The sequence below is a fragment of the Rosa chinensis genome, chromosome 3 (assembly GCF_002994745.2).
Source record: "Rosa chinensis cultivar Old Blush chromosome 3, RchiOBHm-V2, whole genome shotgun sequence".
NCBI lineage: Eukaryota > Viridiplantae > Streptophyta > Magnoliopsida > Rosales > Rosaceae > Rosa > Rosa chinensis.
The window spans coordinates 6,968,264-6,989,507 of record NC_037090.1 but is presented as its reverse complement, the minus strand read 5'-3'; the positions used below and the strand labels follow the sequence as shown (position 1 = coordinate 6,989,507).

At 38.0% G+C, this 21,244-nt stretch overlaps 3 protein-coding genes, 1 long non-coding RNA gene and 1 pseudogene across 5 annotated transcripts; 4 read left to right on the top strand and 1 right to left on the bottom strand.

The window, feature by feature from the left end:
- Positions 1-926: 926 nt before the first annotated feature.
- Positions 927-5,650, top strand: LOC112191839. The gene is made up of 5 exons (XM_024331266.2): positions 927-3,663; positions 3,754-4,379; positions 4,469-4,753; positions 4,851-4,956; positions 5,045-5,650. Exons 1-5 carry the CDS (start codon positions 2,026-2,028, stop codon positions 5,648-5,650), a joined length of 3,261 nt encoding a protein of 1,086 aa, XP_024187034.1. The 5' UTR covers positions 927-2,025.
- Positions 5,651-5,864: 214 nt separating this feature from the next.
- LOC121052258 lies at positions 5,865-7,190 on the top strand. The gene is made up of 5 exons (XM_040516923.1): positions 5,865-6,326; positions 6,419-6,625; positions 6,703-6,792; positions 6,885-7,009; positions 7,157-7,190. The coding sequence occupies exons 1-5, from the start codon at positions 5,865-5,867 to the stop codon at positions 7,188-7,190; spliced, it is 918 nt and encodes a 305-aa protein (XP_040372857.1).
- A 97-nt stretch (positions 7,191-7,287) lies between these two features.
- On the bottom strand, positions 7,288-8,060 carry LOC112191840. 2 transcript variants are annotated; one of them, XR_002933163.2, is made up of 4 exons: positions 8,019-8,060; positions 7,779-7,923; positions 7,582-7,679; positions 7,288-7,426 (listed from the first exon to the last, which is right to left on the bottom strand). It is a non-coding gene; the product is annotated as an uncharacterized LOC112191840 (long non-coding RNA). The 2 variants fall into 2 exon arrangements; XR_005807987.1 differs by having other exon boundaries at positions 7,812-7,923.
- A 1,552-nt stretch (positions 8,061-9,612) lies between these two features.
- On the top strand, positions 9,613-10,347 carry LOC121052257. The gene is made up of 2 exons (XM_040516922.1): positions 9,613-9,786; positions 9,892-10,347. The coding sequence occupies exons 1-2, from the start codon at positions 9,613-9,615 to the stop codon at positions 10,345-10,347; spliced, it is 630 nt and encodes a 209-aa protein (XP_040372856.1).
- Positions 10,348-17,825: 7,478 nt separating this feature from the next.
- Positions 17,826-19,005, top strand: LOC112194027 (annotated as a pseudogene).
- Positions 19,006-21,244: the final 2,239 nt, after the last annotated feature.

Sequence of the window (21,244 nt, the reverse complement as noted above, 5' to 3'; positions counted from 1 at the left end):
GCAACACTTTTGCAAGCGATTAGAGGAAGAATAGCCTTCTGGGATATGAGGTTTAGTGGATAATATGTCCCGTGTAGTCATTATGTTAAGTAGACAATGATTGGGATGTTAACAATGTCGGTTACCGGAGTATAACTAAGAGGATGGCTGGGAATATCGTAGGTAATTGGGACTAGGCAGAAGGGTTAAGTGGATAATGCATTTGTGCCAAGTTCCAGAAAGTACAGCTCAGGAAAACATAGAGAAAAAGTTCTTTGGAAGGGCCTTTATTTACTTTAATTTTTTTAATTTTAACTTGTGAGTAGTTAGATTAATGATTAACCATTTACTAGCTAGATTATTGCTCACTAAAAGTAGAAGGAATATACTTAACTAGATACTGCAAATGGATGAAATATGTGAAAGTAAAGCACTGAATTAGACTTCCATTAATGGAAGTCTACCCTAGAGTACTAAAAGCTGTTCAGAAACTAAAATGTCTATGAAGTCTTCTTGTCAAGCTAATTTTCTACTTCATAAAATTTATGTATGTCCTAACTATTGTAGACTCAATAGAACTAATATACATTAGCCGCTACATAAAATATACATTAACAGTTAAACAGCTTAGTTAAAATTTTCTAGAATAATTTATCTTGAAATTTAATACATACATGTAGTTTCAAAATGGTGTGCTCAATAAACCTAGTTATTACCTTTTCTTTTCTTTTTTTTCGGTGCAAAAATCTAGTCATTACTTTGGTGTACTGAATCCGATCAAAGTTTGTTTATAGCTCTAAATGTTTTTGATTTTACATATTATATAGCAGTAGTCACTGTAAGTAGTTAAAAGGTTAGTTGATTATATTTGTTACTCTAGTTTCTAATATCTTATTCTTTTTGTTCCTTTGTAATGGTACCTATATATATCCAAAGAAAGAAAACCATGATAGTTGGATTAGTTGTTGACAACAACTTTTGGATATACATTTATCCAAATAGTGCCTCTATTATACTATTCTAGAACCAACGTTTTTATGGAAACACATGTTCTTCAAAGAGTGCAGTATAATTTTCCAGATTTGTTCGATGGTTGTAGGGTGTCATTGTTAGAGTTACTATTCCATTTAGTACTTTCTCTGTTACTGTATGTGGTAATTACTTATTGTTAAAGCTGGTTTAATTGTTAGCTAATTGTTAGTTTGTCAGTTGTTTGCCACGTGCAAGTCATCTGCAGCTTCTTAGCTAACTATAAGTTCATGTACGTACTTCCAGTCAAGCCAAGAGATAGACAAGGGATGACAGCTGGAGTGTAACAGTTTACGTGAGAGCAAGAAATCATGAGAATTTATTATAGCTGCATTGATTCAAGAAATCATCTGTGCCGATTTATATTTTGCTATTCACGCTGAATCCATTGTCAATAAATATTGCAGAAATCCAATGTGAGTATGAGTTTGAAATCTCTCCCCCACCCCCAACAAATGTGATCATCATTCTTTTTTTCATGAAAATTCATTAGTTAAGGGCTTAGGGGATCAAGACTTTTTTTTTTGGCGGTGGGTGCATATATATCCTGGATGTGCCATGAGCTTCATTACCCAAAAGTCCACTACAACAAAATTGGAAGAAATGGCATGATTTAACATAGAGAGAGTTTATATCTAAATTACATTGGTCTCATTGAAATCAGAGAGCATTTTTGTTTCTTTAACTTAAGTGGTTTTTGTCATTGCCACTGTGATTGTTATTGTGTTTTTCTGCATTCAAATTCCTAATGCATGTATTGTGGAAGCTTATTTTTGTTTCTTTTGTGCTGGCATATATGAAGTTTATTATGTATTTTATTCATTAATATCTGTTATGAAGTAAATTATGTACTCTATTGATCGATTAGAATTAGTTTGTTTGGTTTAATTTTAGACATTGCTTGAATCTAAAGATGATGGATAAAGAGTGGGTGTGGCTTCCCAGGTAAGAATCATAACTTAATTTTTTTGGTCACCAATACTTGCAATGTAACATAGAAATTTAATTAGACTTAGAATGTTTTTTTTTCCTGTTCTCTTTCTTTTTAATCATAGATCTAGTTCAGAGTATGAGCAAAGAGCATTACATTTTGTGAAGACGGCTGAAAAGAATTTGGGATATCCTGCAATGATTCTTTGCCCTTGCAAAGATTGCCGTAATGTAAGCCATCAAGATAGTACTACTGTTTTTGAACATTTGGTTATAAAGGGGATGGATTCCAAGTACAAGAAAAGATCACATTGGACAAAACATGGAGATCAAATAGTAAATGCTGAAAGTGTTGATCATGAAACCACCATGGATGAGGCATATAACTTATATAGAGCTGCCTACTTTATGGATGAAGATTCTGTCCGGCCTACAAACTCTATGGATGAAGCTACTGTACAGAGGCAAGATGATCAATTCATGAAGAACCTCGAAGATGCAGAAACTCCTTTATACCCAGGTTGTCCTAATTACACAAAGTTGTCAGCCATTGTAGCTTTATATCGACTCAAAAGCAAGAGTGGATTGTCTGATACCCATTTCAATGAGCTTTCAGAGACTATTCATGGCCTGTTACCGAAGGAAAATATTCTGTTGAAGTCGTTGTACTCGATTAAAAAGTTCCTCAAGATATTTGACATGGGATTTGAAAAGATTCATGCTTGCGAGAATGATTGTTGTCTTTTCAGAAAAGAGTATAAGGCCTTGGACAATTGTCCAAAATGTGGTGCTTCAAGATGGAAGAAAAATAAGCGTACTAAGGAGATCAGAAAAGGTGTTCCAGTTAAGGTTCTGAGATATTTTCCTATCATTCCGAGATTTAGAAGGATGTTCAGGTCTGCACAAATGGCAGAAGATTTAAGGTGGCATTTCAGCAACAAAAGCACTGATGGAAAAATGCGTCACCCTGTAGATTCTTTAGCTTGGGACATGGTTAATGATAAATGGCCTTCATTTGCAGCTGATCCACGCAATCTCAGACTTGGACTTGCTACTGATGGTTTTAACCCTTTCTCCATCTTAAGCTCCAAGTATAGTTGTTGGCCAGTAATGCTCGTCACGTATAATTTGCCCCATATGTTATGCATGAAGAAAGAGAACATTATGTTAACATTGTTGATTCCTGGTCCAAAGCAACCCGGAAACGACATAGATATTTATCTACAACCACTTGTAGATGCTTTGCAATTGTTATGGCAGAATGGGGTGGAGGCTTATGATGCCTTCAGTAAATCAACTTTCAATTTGAAGGCAATGTTGATGTGGACCATAAATGACTTTCCAGCCTATGGAAATCTTGCTGGATGTTGTACAAAAGGCAAAAAAGCATGTCCTATATGTGGCAAAAATACACATCACAGATGGTTACGCTTCAGCAAGAAATTTGCATACATGGGTCACAGGAAGTTTCTTACACCCTCACATCCATATCGAAGAAAGAAATCTTGGTTTGATAATAGTGTGGAACATGGTAGTAAGACTAGAATTTTAACAGGACGAAACATTTCTCTTGCTCTTAAAGATTTTCCAAATGACTTTGGAAAAGGTGGGAACAAAAAAAGGAAAAGGAATAATAATGAAGATGACACCAGTGATGTTGATGATCAGAATGAGCTTTCTAGGTGGAAGAAAAGATCAATCTTTTTTTGTTTACCATATTGGGAGGTTAGTGTTCTGTTTTTTTATTTTATTTTTTTTATTTTTTTTATTTTTTTACGTTATAATTGCTTACTATTTTATGGATTTTTGTTATAGGAACTTCTATTACGTCATAATTTGGACGTAATGCACATAGAGAAAAACATTTGTGAAAGCATAATAGGCACGATGTTGCATAGTGGGAAATCAAAAGATGGGATTAGTGCTCGTAAAGATTTAGAAGACATGGGAATTAGGAAAGACTTGCATCCACAACAGCATGGAAGCAGATTGTACCTTCCACCAGCACCACATACATTTTCAAGGTCTGAAAAAAAAAGATTTTGCAAGAGGTTATATGATTTTAAAGGGCCTGATGGTTATTGCTCAAATATTGGGAACTGCATATCATTGGAGGATTCTAAGGTTATGGGCCTCAAATCTCATGATTATCATGTTCTAATGCAACAATTGTTGCCTGTTGCTATAAGAGGATTGCTTCCGAAAGGGCCTAGAAATGCAATACTTCGGTTATGTACTTTTTTCAATAGATTATGTCAGCGTGCTATTGATAGAGAAAAGTTGCTGATTCTTGAGAATAAGGTTATTGAAACTTTGTGTCAGCTTGAACGGTTTTTTCCGCCATCTTTTTTTGATATCATGGTACATTTACCGGTTCATCTAGCAAGAGAGGCACGCTTGTGTGGACCGGTTCATTTTCGTTGGATGTATCCTTTTGAGAGGTTAGAATTATGTCTAGTTTTATTTTCATGTTAAAGTTCATGATTCAATTAGAATTAGTTTATGTACTAATTTAAATTCTTTTACTCAGGTACATGAAAACACTAAAAGATTATGTACGAAATCCTGCAAGACCTGAGGGGTGTATTGCACAGTCCTACCTAGCAGAAGAGTGCATCACTTTTTGTAGTCAGTTTCTGAAAAAATCCATACAAGTGGAGGAAAAAGAAGTTCGGAATGAAGATTTTGTGAATGATGTCATTCTTGAAGGTCGTCCAATTTCTAAGGCTACATCGATTATATTGACTGACAAAGAGATAGAGATAGCACATCGTTCTGTGCTACTGAACACAGCCATAATGGATCCATTTTTAGAGTAAGTACATTATTGTTTATATACTTATTTAGTTTATTTTTATATATATTAGTGCTATTTATTTATTTCATATTAATATAGTTATGTGTTCTATTAGTATGCATTTGGAAGAGTTGCAAGCAAAAGACAAACGACTTGCAAATAATGAAACCTTACTTTGGAACCGGCATACCGAGAGATTTGCAGAATGGACAAAAAACAAGGTTACTTGCAATCCACCATCTCAAATTTCTTGCTATTCTAATTATTACTTAGCTAAGGTACACCAATTAACTCTTAAATGTGTGACAGATTCCTATTGACTCGAAGAATCACTCAAACACATTAAGATGGTTGGCATATGGTCCTAGAAAGAGTGCACTATCAGTTAAAGGATACATTATCAATGGACAGCGGTTTCACACGAAGGATGTTGATAGAGAAACTCAAAATAGTGGAGTGACTTATGATGCAATAACCATGTGTAGAGCAAGTGCAAAAGATACTGCACAAGTGGCTGATGTGGTTACTTACTACGGGATATTGACGGATATCATATTACTAGACTATCATCTATTTTATGTTCCAGTCTTTAAGTGTCATTGGGCGAATAAAGGAAATGGTGTCAAGGAAGAAGATGGATTTACACTTGTAAACCTACAGCAAAGTCAAATATCATTTGCAAGAGATCCATATATCCTAGCATCTCAAGCAAAACAAGTTTTCTATTCAAGAGAAGATGATTCCTCTAATTGGTATGTTGTAATGAAGGCACCACCAAGAGGTTTCCATGAGTTGGAGACAAATGATGAGAATGTAGACGTATCTTCATTGCCACAGGATATTGAAATGGACAATGATGATTCTACTGAGACAGTTAGTTATGTCAGGGAGGATTGTGAGGGCCTACTTGTGTAGTATATGAACTTGTTAGTGAGGAGTTTGGTTTTTGGTCATGCTTTAAAGGTGTTTCTGTTATTTTGTGTTTTGGCTGCAAATATTGTTGTGTTTTGTATGAGAATTATTCATATGTAACTGTGATATAGGCATATTTAGTTTTATATATGAAACTAGGTTAATAATGAATTATATAGATGCTTACTATTCTTTTTTCTGAAACAGATAAACGATAATGGTGAGAGATATTACAAAGGCAGGTCACAGTAAGAGGAAGCATACTAAGGAAACTGGTGGCATATCACAAGACTTTGATGCAAGGGATGTGAATCACATGGCAGGTCTCCAAGAAGTACATACACAAGTTAGTAAAGAAGCTACCCAAGATGGACCAATTCCAAGTAATGATAGTTCTGAACAAGATGCGGTCCAAGAAAATGCATCTGTACAAGATACAGTTGAAGATCCAAGAGGATTGAAAAAGAAAAGAGGTCCAACCAAAATGAAGAAAGTTGCTATGGACCCTGAGAGTCGGATTCAAGTTCAATTTAACAGCTTGGGTGAACCATATGGAGAGGGGTCAATAAGCTTGTCATCTTTTTTGGGCCCTCTTGTACGAGAGCATGTACCTGTAACACTAGAAGATTGGAGGAACCTTGGTGATGACCTTAAAGTACCATTATGGGAAGAAGTTCAGGTATGAATCTATTGTAGTTTTAAGCTTTCCAGCACATGTTAGTCTTCATAAATTAGGTTTCCAATACTTTAATACTTTGATATAAATTGTAGGCAAGATACATCTTGGATGAAGAATGGCAAAAAGATGTCATATTTAAGTCGATGGGATGCCTTTGGAGGGCCTCAAAATCTAGATTAGTTCATCAAATACAAGCAGCAAAGAACAAACAAGAAAGACTTCGGCTGAAACCAAACAACATACCAACTTTAGCAATTTGGAAGAAGTTTGTCAAGACAAAAACAAGTCCAACATTTAAGGTATGCTATTTTCTGAGCTAATTAAGTACAAGATTATATTAAGGGGTAGTATTATGATAAAGAAAAAATGACTTCAGGCTATAAGTGACAAGTACAAGGCATTGAGGCGTAAACAAGTACCACACACATGCAGTCGCAAGGGAATGGTTCGATTAGCAGCTGATATGGTAATACATATCATATATTAATGCTTTTTAAGGCAAATTTATTGAAAATATGATTATTTCATCAGTTTTTCTTTTTCTATATATGATTGTAGAAAAGAGATAGTGCCAACCCATCTTCAGTGTCAAGGGTTAAAGTTTGGATCAAATCTCGCACAAAAAAAGATGGTACACCTGTGAATACAACAGTTGGTGAAACTATTGTAAGGGCATTCCTTTGGTATATGGGTGAATATATATTGCTGACCCTTTGTAAAATAGAACATACTAGCAAAAGCGCCCGCGCTATGCCGCGGGATTTGTTGTTAACAATTTTTTTTACTCCTCATCTATTGAACTATTTTCTTCTCATTTGCCTCATCTAAAGTCAGTCTCAACACTGTTGTCTAGACGTCACTTGAGGCCTTGAATCTCTTCTCTGTACACACAATTTGTCTGCTCCTCATCTATTTTCTTCTCATTTGCCTCATCTAAAGCCAATCCCAACACTGAAGGTTTCTTCCAATTTTCAGTACTTATCATAATCAAGTCGAAGTTTATAGTTTGCAGCTCCGAGATGTTGTCTCATCGACACTTGATCTTTCAATTTCAGCCACAGCAACCACTTTTAGTTGGTTGGCAGTCCCAGCAGGGTTACCTAGAACACAACCTTGATATTAATCAAACAAATTACACATATATTCTATTACAGTTTCAAATACCCAAGTGCTGCATAGTGTTTTCAAAATCCATTTCATCTATGAAAATTGATAAAGGTTGATCTCGATTAGAATAGAGAATTCTTTACAGTACTTGTCAGCAGAGTTGTTTTATAAAGAATTGGCCATAGTGTTCTGAGACTTGGTCTCCATAGGGAGCATCTTCAGAGAAATTCTTTGTAGATAATCCAACTACAAAAAGAGACAGAAGCCTACACATGAAGAAACAGTATATATCTAATGGAGTATAGATACCACGTTACGATACACACACACAAACACGTCTATTACATGTACTATAGATGATCAGGACTTCAAATGTACTTGGCTAGTAGTAGCAGTATAAATATTCTCCACAAACCCCACAGCAATTTTCTTGAGTTCATGCAATCCCTCTTGACTGGAGAAAGGAAGATGCCTCTTCAATGTACGCACTCTTCACATGCACCAAATTCAAAAGCCATTATTAACATACAACAAAAGCTAATTCAAGATGAATAGACCAATGCACTCGAAATTTAGCATACTAACATCTTATTGGCAATTTCATGATTAGTTTGTGGCTTGCCGAATTTATGTGGTCAGCTAAATTATCACAGATATTCAAGCTCTTAATCTGTGTGTGCTTGACTGCTTGCTCAACTCCTAAAATAGATCCTCATAGAAATCCTGCACCATGAAAACCCCATAAAAAAATTGAACAATTTCGGTTAAAATCAAGCTATCCAAATAGATGCAACAGCTAATATGTATATCAAACCTAAAACCATCTTCTCTCCAAGCTTCACTTTTCATATCTAGTCCATGAGCCAAATTCAATTGAAACCAACTCTTTATATTCACAACCTTTACAAAGCAAACACTGTGTTTATAACCAATGGCCATTGCATATATAACCAGCTGAAACCACAAAAACCACCAAAAAAATAGAAAAGCAACATACTTTAGTACAATAACGATTAAATCAATAACACCCAAATCAATAGCACCGAAATTCCAATCCAATCAACCAAATAAGAAGCTTACCAAGAGCTCAATCACTCAAAGATCTCTGATAGCTCAATCGGATATTCCGATTTGATCAAATGAGCTCAGTTTCTCGAAGATCATTTTGGAGATGAAGAAAAAGATGACCAGTCCCTTCGATCTCTCCCTCTGTCTATCATTTTCCGTCCAAGCCGAGCAAAGAAGGAGAACATGACTCTCTCGCTTTCTCCATCACTTTGTCCAATTCCATGAAAAACCAAGCGGTGTAGCTGAGTGTGTGGAGACCAGGAGAGGAAAAAATTCAAAGCAGACTCCCGAATGGCAGGGCGGTAAGTTAAAGAAAAAATCGAGGGCAAAACCGCCATTTCACTGCTGGTATGAACAGTGAAATGAACAGGGCTTATGAACAGTATAGGACATTTAGTATATAGTAAATATAATTATATATTTGTTGCTTCATTCAGGAGAAGTTAAGAGAAGTTGAAAGTAATTCACCCTCATCCTCAACAACTAATGTGAGAGAAGATGCTCTTTCCCAAGTATTAGGACAAGATAAACCTGGACGATTAAGAGGAATGGGAAGAGGAGTTACTATAAGCAAATTAGCCTTCTTACAGTCTAGGGACAAGCATGTGCTCCAGCTAGAAGAGCAACACACTGATATGCGAAGTAGAATCAAGCATTTGGAGAGCTTAGTCCATAAATTAATTGGACATCATGAGGTAAGACACATATAGATGTATCTTTAAAAGTAAAACTGTGGTACACTAATAAATAACTTTACTACAATTAATTAAATTTTTTTTTTGGTATTATTAGACAATGCAAAATGAGGAAGATAAAAATGAGCAAAATGGGTCTCAAGTTGACAAGACTTCTCCAGTGGTAACTATTACATTCTATTGCTTTTTTTTTTTGGGTTAAGTATTACATCTTTAAATTAAATATGTTATTTTCAAGTTAAAATTGTATCAATATGATTATGTATTTTGATACATTGTAGAGTATGAGCCCCAAATCTCTAGACAAGTGCAAGCTTTTAGATTGGTGTGGAATGGATGAGATTGTAGCCGAAGGATGTTGGTGTTCCAGTGATCCGAATGAGCTTGTCAATCATACTCCTCTTGGACCTAATGCAATGAAAGTGAGGGTAGATATTCCAAACAAACCAGAAGCTTTTCTTTGGAGGCCTACACCTAATATGAGTTGTATGGAACAAGCTCAAGGTAAGACAATAGCGTGGCCAGCTGATAAAGTGGTCTTGCAAATCAGTCAGCAATCTGAGAATGAAGATAATATATCTATGCCTTCGGTAAAATACTTTTCCTCTTACAGCTTGTTCATTTATTTTCATTGTTCCTATTTCTTATATTCCATATCTACGTAGTCATTTGCTCTTGTTTTCATTGATTGTTAGAGTAAAAACATGAATTCTATCAAGTGCAAGTTGTTCAATTGGAGTGGAAAAGAGGAAATAGTTGCTGAAGGTCGTTGGTTCTCTAATGATCCAAAGATGCTTGTTAATGATATTCCTCTCGGACCTAATGCCATGATAGTTTGGGTTGATATCCCAACATGTCCTGAATCATTTTTATGGAGACCTACGCCTAACATGACATATATTGAAGATGTTATTGGCACTAAAGTAGCATGGCCTGCTAACAAAGTTGTTTTGGAAAATAGTCCAAACATTGAGGAAGTTGGAAACCTATCATCTCCTTCGGTAAATTTTAACTCTTTTGCTGATTGTACTACCATTATTTTGATATGTGAGTGTATTAGTTCCTTTTATAATCTGATTATCATTATGTTTGTCTTGTTGCTAGAGTGTGAACAAAAACTCCAAGAAAAAGTGCAACTTGTTAGATTTTAGTGGTTCGGGAAAAATAGTTGCAGAAGGATATTGGTCTTCAAGTGATCCAGGCGAGCTTGTTCATTTTGTTCCTTTAGGTCCTAATGCTATGAGAGTTTGGGTTGATATCCCAAGGGTCCCTACTGCATCTCTTTGGCGGCCAACATCTGAGCTACATTGTATTGAAGATGCTATTGGTACTACAATAGCTTGGCCATCTGACAAAGTTGTTATGCTTTGAAAATCTGGTCAGTTTTGGTCATGCCATATCTAATTAATCATGCTGCTACTTGTGATCGATTAGCACACTTTTCAACTTCCCTAATCATGATTTTTGTCTTCTGTTTTGTAGCAGTTCAATATTGGTGAAGATGATGACCTCCCTCAATTCAATAGCAATGTAGTAAATTAGTTATTATGTTTTTGCAGTTTGTTAAATTTTAGTAAGTAGTCCATAATGGACCTAGACACAACTTGTTGGTTGGACTAGTTTTTGAATTTCTTGTATGCTACAAATTAATTATGTATCATTTTGAACTATTAAATGAATTATTTTGTTTATGGCTGTCAAATTTCAGTTCAACACAAACGTTTAGATGATATCATTGAAATGCTATAATAAGTGTACAGAGACAATTGACAAAACGCTATAAATGTTATGGAAAACTAATAGCATTTTAAAAACGCTATGGAAAATACTTTTATAGCAATTTGGAAATGCTATGAATAATAAACTAATAGCATTTTAAAAACGCTATGGAAAATACTTTTATAGCAATTCGGAAATGCTATGAAAAAGTAATCAATAGCATTTTGTAAACGCTATGGTTACAGACTTATAGATAGCGTTTCCCAGAAACGCTATCTAAAGCAACAGACCTACCATAGCGGGGGCTGTCATAGCGTTTTCTATAACGCTATGACATGATACTATAGCGTTTTTTTGGCCGCTATAGATGATTGTTTGTGGTGTAGTGTAGAATGCCAGATCCCTCCTAGCTTGACTACAACATTTCCAGCTTTTCAAACCTTTTGCACTCTTGTTCAAACACAATACCATAGCACCATTAAAGTCCTTCGTTCTGACAATGGGGGAGAATATGTAATCATGTTTTCCAGGAGTTTTTCAAAACCCATGGGATTGTTCACCAAACTACATGTTCACAAACACCATAACAAAATGGAGTGTCTGAAAGGAAAAACCGTCATTTACTTGATATGGCTCGTGCCCTTCTCTTTAGTGCTCATATGCGTAAGTATCTTTAGGGCGATGTTATACATGCTTCCTCCCATCTTATCAATAGTCTCCCATCCAATGTCCTTCAGGGAAAAATTCCATTTGAGGTTCTTGCATCTCATGTCTCCTTACCTTCATTTCATAATCTTCCAGCTCGTGTCTTTGGTTGTGTTGCTTTTGTCCATGTCTCTTAAAATCGAAGGTCGAAGTTGGATGCCCGGGCACTTAAGTGTGTGTTTATTGGTTACAAGGACTATCAGAAGGGGTACAAATGTTATCATCCACCTACCAGAAAGTACTATATCACCATGAATGTTACTTTCTTTGAGAACATGAGTTATTTCTCCTCTTCGGATATAGCTCTTAAGGGGGAGAATTCATATTTTGAAGAGCTGTATCATGGAGAGGGGGAGGAATCAGAAGAAGAAGGAGAAGTCATATAGCCAGGAGGTATTTTGACGAATCCGGTTGAGACTATAAGCACACCACCTCTAGCAGCAGAAGCTCCAGACATCCAAGCACCAGTCTCCATCACTCAGAATGATGTTGAAGACACATTTGCCCCTCCTGCCATCGCTTCTACCCCTGACCCACAACTTCCTGGTACTGAAGACCACTCATTTGAGGTATGTCCATCCACTGATACTAGTAGTAGTGAGTCTAATGTTAAGCAATATGTGTTACCACATAGGACCACTCGAGGTCAATCAGCCAAAAGATATGAACCTACTCTTACTGCCAAATCAAAATACCCAGTAGCCAACTATATGTCCACTAGGAGGTTGTCTAAGTCATATGAATCATTTGTGAATCAAATATCTGCTGTATCAGTACCTAACAAAGTGCAGGATGCATTGGGAGATCCAAAGTGGAGGAAGGCAATGGATAAAGAGATGGAGGCGTTGCAGAAGAACAATACTTGGCAACTTGTGCCTTCACCACAAGGCAAGAAGGCTGTAGGTTGTCGTTGGATATTTACCGTGAAGCATAATGCAGATGGATCAGTGAATAGGTACAAAGCACGCCTTGTTGCAAAGGGGTTTACTCAGAAGTATGGTATAGACTATGATGAATACTATTAAGGTTCTTCTCTAGTTCGCTGCTAGTTTAAACTGGCCACTCCGATAGTTTGATGTCAAGAATGCATTTCTTTATGGAAAGTTAGCTGAGGAAGTGTACATGAGCAGTTGCTTCTCCTAGTGAGTTTGTATGCAAATTGAGAAAATATCTGTATGGTCTCAAACAGTCACCTTGTGCATGGTTTGGAAGATTTTCACAGTTCATGCGGAAGGTTGGTTATAGGCAGAGCAACTCAGACCATACCTTGTTCCTCAAGCATTAACAAGGGAAGGTAACAACTCTAATTATTTATGTGGATGATATGGTAATCACTGGTAATGATACTGTTGAGATGGATGGACTGCAAAGACAGCTAGCTTCTGAGTTTGAGATGAAGGACTTGGGTGAGCTTAAGTACGTACTTCTTAGGAATTGAGGTAGCCAGGGGGAGAGAAGGAATCTATCTGTGCCAAATGAAAGGTAGTATGTCCTTGACTTGCTAACAGAGACAGGTTTGTTGGATTGCAGACCTATTGATACTCCTATTGAGCAGAACCATTGTTTAGCTGAGTATCCAGATCAGGTACCTACTGATCGAGCTCGCTATCAGAGGTTAGTTGGGCGCTTGATTTATTTGGCTCATACTAGACCAGATGTTGCATATGCAATGAGTGTGGTGAGTCAGTTCATGCATAATCCGAGTGAGAGTCACATGGATGCTGTTATGCGAATTCTGAAGTACTTGAAGTCAGCTCCAGGAAGGGGAGTACTGTTTTCTAAACACAACAACATTCTTGAGGTTTGTGGCTTCATAGATGCAGATTGGGCTGGAAATATCACAAACAGGAGGTCGACATCAGGTTACTTTACTTTTGTGGGAGGTAATTTGGTTACATGGAAGAGTAAGAAACAGAAAGTTGTGGCACGTTCTAGTGCTGAGGCTGAGTATAGAGGTATGGCTCATGGAGTGTGTGAATTGTTATGGCTGAGAAATCTGTTACGTGATCTGGGTTTCAAACTCAAAAATACCATGCAGTTGTATTGTAACAACAAGGCAGCTATTGACATATCACATAATCCAGTACAACATGATCGTACTAAGCATGTGGAGGTTGATCGTCACTTTATAAAGGAGAAGGTAGATGCCAAAATTATTAGCTTTCCTTTTGTTCCAACTGAAGAGCAACTTGCAGATGTACTTACCAAAGGAGTTTATAGGAAGGCGTTTTATGACACACTAAGCAAGTTGGGCATGGTTGATGTATATGCTCCAACTTGAGGGGGAGTTTAGTGTGGGTCATCGTTCCCTATTAGGAATAGACTATAAGGGAATATATTGTTGTAACTACTTACCTTGTATATGTTGTGTAGTACAGTAATACACAATAGTTGTAGTACGATTGTAGTCTGTTTATATACACCACAGAATGAGTGTAATAATATATCAGAAAATTCATTCTCTTAATAGTGTCTTATTTGACTGTCGAGGCAAGCGGAGTATGGTAATTAGAAGTGATTTTTTTGTTCTTAGGAGTTGGAGGGGATAAATTTAAGCTTGGAAAAGTTTAAAAATTAGTAAAAGGGTTCGGTGGAAAGGAAATGTGGTAAGTAAAATTTCTCTAGATATATTTCTCAATAAATTATGACCTTTTTTCTGGATAAGTCTTTGAGATAATTCCTATGTCATTGTTTTCATTATTAGCTGAGTTGTATAAAAGAAGTGGCAATAAGTGGTAACTAGTAAAGAGTAGTACATTGCCACAAACATAAGTATCCTAAGCTTTAAATGAGTAGAATAAGAGCATTTTCTCATACTATATATGCCCTCAAGGCTTGAGACTTGCGCATCATACCCTTCAATCGATTGAGACTTGAGAACACTGTCCATATGAAAGCTTGAAGAAGCACCATTAATGAACCAAAGTACAAAAGCTCCAAACTCCTTAAAAGCCACTTGATTGCTTCATTTACAGTCTCTGAAGCTGGTTAGTGACCAAACTCACAATTGCTTTGAAGGTAGACATAAATTGGTGTTTAGGGCCTAATTAATGGGGCTCATATAATCATACTTTACATCTTGAGAGATTCTTAATTGACGACCAACCAAACCATCTAGACTCATTATAGTCATACCATGCTTGTTAATATGGATGCCTGATCTACTCGCTGCTCTAGTCTTGCTGGGAGGGCTGTTTCTTTCCTGGGATCTTGGAAAGGTGCCCTTTCCATGTGGCCGGTAAACTGCCTAGGGGCATATTGGTAAAGTTAATATTGGACTAGTCTTCAACCTCTGGTTAACAAGATGTATGCTGTACTGGGTTTAGCTTATTTTGAGTTCTTTGTGCACCAGATTAAAGATCTCTCATTAACATAATGGTCATTTAACATATTAAGACAGGATAAGCAGCTTATGCAAACTTTTCTCTGCAATTGCTAGTCTTTTAGAAATTTCAACAAGATCGTGATGCTTAATTTTCAAAACAAAATCAGAGAGAGATCGAGAGAGAGAGAGAGGTATCACAGCAAATATCATGCACTTTTTATTAACAACTGAACCATAACAATATTGCTCAAGTACTAGTAGATGCACTTGTAGAAGAAGAGCATCGATCAGTACTTCTCTAGAGTCTAGAGTCTAGATCCAACAATACTTGAAAACCCTAAACATTAAAACAGACACCAACTGAGATCAGGAACCAACTAGAACTTTCACAACTAAAGCAAACACATACCATAACTAAAGACTCCAACGACTAGACCAGTACCAAACCCAAAGACCCTCCTCCGATCCCATCCATATCCAGCACGCCAAATCAGTCATGTGGTATCATTGGAACTGAACCACCGCCACCAGTACCAATAGAGCCACCAGGAATAGTGGGAAAACCACCGGTAGTAGGGACACATCCACCAGGGAGTGTGCAGAAGCCTGATGGGCTAAACCCAATTCCAGTAGCAAACCCTGGGCCTGAGCCTGGGAAGAAAGCACCTCCAGCTCCTCCATAGAAGTTTTGGGGGTGCTCAACTTGCTCTTTAGTTTTCATCACTCTTGCTTCAACACCCAAAGCCAGAATCACTGCAACAACGGTCAGGATCATCAGCAGGACCTTACTCACTCTCTCCATCTTAAAACACTCAGATCTCTCTTCACAATGACAAAGCTAGCTCTCACACTCTTTGTTATACAAGGAAGAGATGCCTAGCCATGTGCCCTAGGGCCCCTTCTTATAGTGCAAAGGGTTTCCATTTCAGGAAAAACTTACTAACACTTGGCTTAGCATAGAGAGAGGGTTTCAATTCCTTGCTATATATGGAACTTACTAATTAATTCAAGGGCATTTTTGGACCGGCAGAAACACAAAACCAAGCTTATTAAGTGACATTAAAATTACACACATGACCTTGTCCATGCCCTTCTAGCTATAGCTCTATTGATGATAACACTAGCATTCCAGCATGTAAATTTGTAACATCTACTTGCCTATTCCTGAGTTTTCACCACCTAAAGTTGAAAATGCATGGGGAACTATGATTTAGTTATATGTTAAAATCATGCTAATCAGGCTGTAGTAAAAGGGGTAAGAGTGTTGGGTAAACTACCTAACAGCATGAACAATATTTAAAGGCAGTCATCAATTTGCCAGTTCAGCATATTAAACTTTTGTTACTAGGGTAGATTTGGGAATAGTAATGTCTTAATTTTTACTTGGATAGTTGGAATTGCGGTTGCCAAAGTCACCGTCCCAGTAGTAAAAATGGAGTTGTGGAACTGGTGTAGAATTTATGATGGTAATACCTAACAAAAATTGAAAGGACTAAGAAGTAAAGAAGCAATGGCCCTTAAATCCCAGACACTGACCTTTACCCTCCTTCACTTTATTACTTTTCCAGTTTCTTCTAGTGACATGTGCTAATTCATATATCTGCCCCCTACATGGCTACTGATACATTTCTATATATATACAAGGAGTTTTAGCTGGTCTGTTGCAGAAATTAATTTCATCACCATCATACTGGTACCTACACAGATATTAATATAGAATAAAAGGAAGGGAAAAAAAAAAAAAAAAAACTAGTTGTGACTTGGCCACCTGCAAGTTTTAATAGGATTTCTATATAGATGATGGGGTAAGCTAGAAAAAAAGTTTTGGGCCCGGGCTTCACACATTTGCCACCTTCTACAATTACAATTTGATTTGAAATGAGCGCAGTGTAAAAACTAAAAAATGTTGCCTGTATTTTTGAAGCTGGGACACACAAATGTGCGTAGTAGCAAATTAAAAGCATATGAATGTCCTATTTTTGCTGAAATCCCTTGTTATATTAACCACTTATATGCATATATATGTACTCCCATAAATCATCCATCCATTCATACCGAAATTCATTAAACTCTTTCTTCTTAGAGGTCCTCTAGATCAGCTTCTCTCTTTTTACAGTTGAACCAGTGTGACATTTGACGATTTATAAGTCCAAATTCATCCGTCGAAGAAGAAATCGTTATACATAGTCATTCCTATCTTCAATGCAAATGAAAAAAGTTTGCATCATTCCATCGATCTAGTCATTCGTTTTGGTGTAGCACGGCCATCCAAAGCTCTCTCTCTTTCCCTTCCCCTTTCCTTTTTCCTTCACCTTATCACTCTTACCTGTAGAACAAATATTCAAAGTTGGTCGTGTGTCTAACTCTCACATTAGAACTCTCGCATTAGTACTTTAGTTCTCACACAGGAATCAAATTTCAAATTCATATTTTTGTATAAGTTTTTATGAGAATATGAGTACCTAGCATTCTAAAAAATATTGCAAATAGATGGAATCGTTAATATCTCTCCATTAGTTTCACTTGGAACCTAGGACATTTTATGTAATTAAATATGGTAACATATGCATCACCATAAACCAAAGCGACTTAAATGTCAGTAAGATATTCTCACTACTAGATCTAGAACACATGTTAGCATTTTGACTTCTATCCATGGTTTTAAGGTTTCGAATCTTATGTTTGCGGATGATTGTCTTATTTTTGCAAAAGCTTCTCATTCAGCAGCAAAAAATATTTTGCATACTTTAAATCTTTTTTTTGAAGCTTTAGGTCAACAAATTAAAATGGGGGGGGGGGGGGGTGTGCAAATTGGGGTGTGAAATTTGCACACCCCCTTTTACATTCTGCACACTCTTTCTAATATTTTAATATTTTATGATGTTCTCTTATGTTTGTTTCCCATATTACCCTTCTTCTCCAAGCACTCAGTGCCCGACTTTGCTTCTCTCCTCTTTGAATCAGCTCTACTGCAAGGTCACCATTTATCTCAACTCATTGACCTCCATTGAGGACTCCAATTTCACAGGAAAAAAGCCCAACGAAATCGTCCTCTAGCTCGACCCCAATCAGACCATCGAAGACTACTTTCTCGGGGCCAAGGTCAGGTGGCAAAGAGAAGTAAGTAAGGGTTCTAATAACTACTGGAATTTGGTGTTGAAGGTTCGGAAAGCCGATAAGCGGCGGATTCTGCGGCCGTATTTGCAGCACATCCACGTCGTCGCAGACGAGCTGGACCAGCGGAAGCGAGAGTTGCTGTTGTACATGAACATCGACGACTCCGCCACGGCCGACGACGACTTCCGCAACGCGCGGTGGAGGACCGTGCCGTTCACGCACCCATCTACGCCGGAGATGATTGCCATGGAAGCCGATCTCAAATCGAAGATCAAGTCCGATTTGGAGTCGTTTCTCAAAGCCAAGCAGTACTACAACCGACTCGGCCGCGTCTGGAAGCGAAGCTTCTTGCTGTACGGCCCCTCCGGCATTGGGAAATCCAGCTTTATCGCCACCACCCCCAATTTTCTCGGCTACGATGTCTACTATCTCGACCTCTCTAGGGTTAAAGACAACTCGGAGTTGAAGATGCTTCTTTACAGACCACGAGCAAGTCGGTGATCCTCATCGAGGGCCTGAATCGGTTCTTCGCCGAGAAATCGACGGCGGTCAGCTTCTCCGGCATATCGAACTTCATGGACGGCTTGCTCAACTCGTGCTACGCCGAAGAGAGAGTCATGGTGTTCATGATGAACTTGAAGGACCAGGTTGACCCGAATTTCCTCAGACCGGGTCAAATCGACGTCCACATCCATTTTCCGTTGTATGATTTCACGGCGTTTCGGAACCTAGGGATGAGCTATTTAGGGGTGAAGGAGCACAACCTATCATTTTACCTCCAATCGATCTAACAAGTTGTCGGCAACAAAATCAACAAAGGAATCTTTAGAACGCATCAGCCATGATGCTCGATCAAGCTGTAGCCAAGATAAAATTGCTCGGGATCAAATCAATTTTAACTGACACAGTAATTGCATGATCCAGTTTCTGAATTGGGAGACTCGGTAGGAAAAGTGAATGAGAAGGAGGAGGTAGAACCTGTTTGCATCGGAAATCGCGATCGAAGACCTTGAACCGAGAGCTTTGAACTGCGTCCGAGTGGCTGTCCGTACAGAAAGTGGTGGAGAAGGAGATCGAGTGTGGGGATGATTCTATGGTTGTGGTGCGTTTCAAATGTTTTAATGGTTTTAATGGTTGAGTCTTTGGGTGTTGGGTGTGATGTAAAGATTGAGTCTTTGGTAATGGTGGGTTGGTTTTAAAGGTTGAGTCTGTTAATGGTGGGTTTTTTTTCAGAGGAGGAAGAAAGAAGAGGAAGAAGAAGAGAGAAGAAGAGAGGAGAGAATTGCAGTCAGGCACTGAGTGCTTGGAGAAGAAGGGTATTATGGGAAACAAACATAAGCGAACATCAGAAAATATTAAAATATTGGAAAGGGTGTGCAGAATGTAAAAGGAGGTGTGCAAATTTCACCCCCCCATCAATTATCATAAGTCTACTATTTATTTTCCAAATAATATTCCGTCATCCAGTGGCGGAGCCAGAATTTTGAACTTACTAGGGCACAAAATAAAATAATAATAATAATATCAAATATAAAATTCTCTAATTGAAATTAGGGCTGTTAATGAGTCGTGTCAGATTGGGTTCGTGTCGGGTCAAGGTATTTGTCGTGTCGCAAGATACAAACTCAAAACCAATCCATTTAATAAGGGGGGTGAAATTTGCACACCCCACTTTACATTATGCACACCCTTTCTAATTTTTTAATATTTTCTGATGTTATCTTTTGCTTGTTTCCCATATTACCCTTATTCTCTAACAACTCACTGCCCGACTTTACTTCTCTCTTCTCTCTTCTTCTCTCTTCTTCTTCTTTCTCTTCAGCCAGTCGACCCCAAAGTCCCCAACTTTGTTTCTCCTCCAAAAACTAAAGACCCTATCCCCATTGTCTATTCTCCTCTCTCTCTCTCTCTATATATATATATATATATATATATATATATATAACCAACCCTGTATAGCTTCCTACAAACTCATCTCCATCCCAAAACAATAACATCAACACCAACACAATCAAATGGCTTAATCAGTTACCGGAATCCAAGTCGAAGCGACCACGTTTCCTCCAGCTGACAAGCTTTCGGCCTCCGCCAACACTCTGTTCCTTGCCGTCAAGCCTCCGGGCTCCCAACCGTGGTCGATGAGGCCACAGCCGGCGGCTAAGTACTAGCCGGTGCCGGAGAATACGCCCGAGCAGGTGCGGGCGGGGGAGTGTAGCCTGAGCCTCTGGCCTGACCGCCGGGGTTTCCTCTTCCTCGGCCTCGGCTACGGCCTCCGCCACCGTGGCCACCGGTTGAACCGCCACGATTAGACATTGCGGTGTTGGTTCAGATTGAAGGAGAGAAGAAGAGGAGGGACTGGATTGGAAAGGGGTTTTAGAGAGAGAAAAATAGAGGTTTGCGGTTATGGTATTTTAGAGAGAGTAAGGGGGGTTGGAGTCGCCTTAGGGGGCGGTGCGTTTGAGGGTGATTTTTTGGAAGCAGACGAGGAGGGAGAAGGCCTTAATGGTGGCGGCGCCGGCGAGTTGGACGATGAGGTGGGTGCGGTGGGGCTGCGGTGGCTGAGGGGATAAGGGTGATTGGGCGCATCGTGAGGTTGGTTTTAATAGTTGAGTCTTTGGATGTTGAGTGTGATGTAAAAGCCTTGGTAATGGTGGGTTGGTTTTAAAGGTTGAGTCTGTTACTGGTGGGTTTTTTTTCAGAGGAGGAAAAAAGAAGAAGAAGAAGAGAGAAGAAGAGAGGAGAGAAGCAAAGTCGGGCAGTAAGTGGTTGGATAAGAAGGGTAATATGGGAAACATACATAAGAGAACATCAGAAAATATTTAAAAATTAGAAAGGGTGTGCAGAATGTAGAGTGGGGTGTGCAAATTTCACCCCCCTTTAATAATCGTGTCAAAAATTTAAACTCAAACTCAACCTATTTATTAAACGGATTACCCGTTTCCAACTCGCTTAACTCATTTGACAAATATGTTGTGTCGTGTTAGACAAAATGACTCATTTAAGGGTTAACAATGCGACCCATTTAACTAAAAAAATGCATAAATTGATTAAATTCACTAAAAACTCCACAAGACGAAGAATATCAATAATTATATATATTCATAAATAATTAAATCCAATAATTATAAAGCAAAATATTTGAAATTGTCTAATCATATGTTTTACTAGTATGTTTTTCTGTC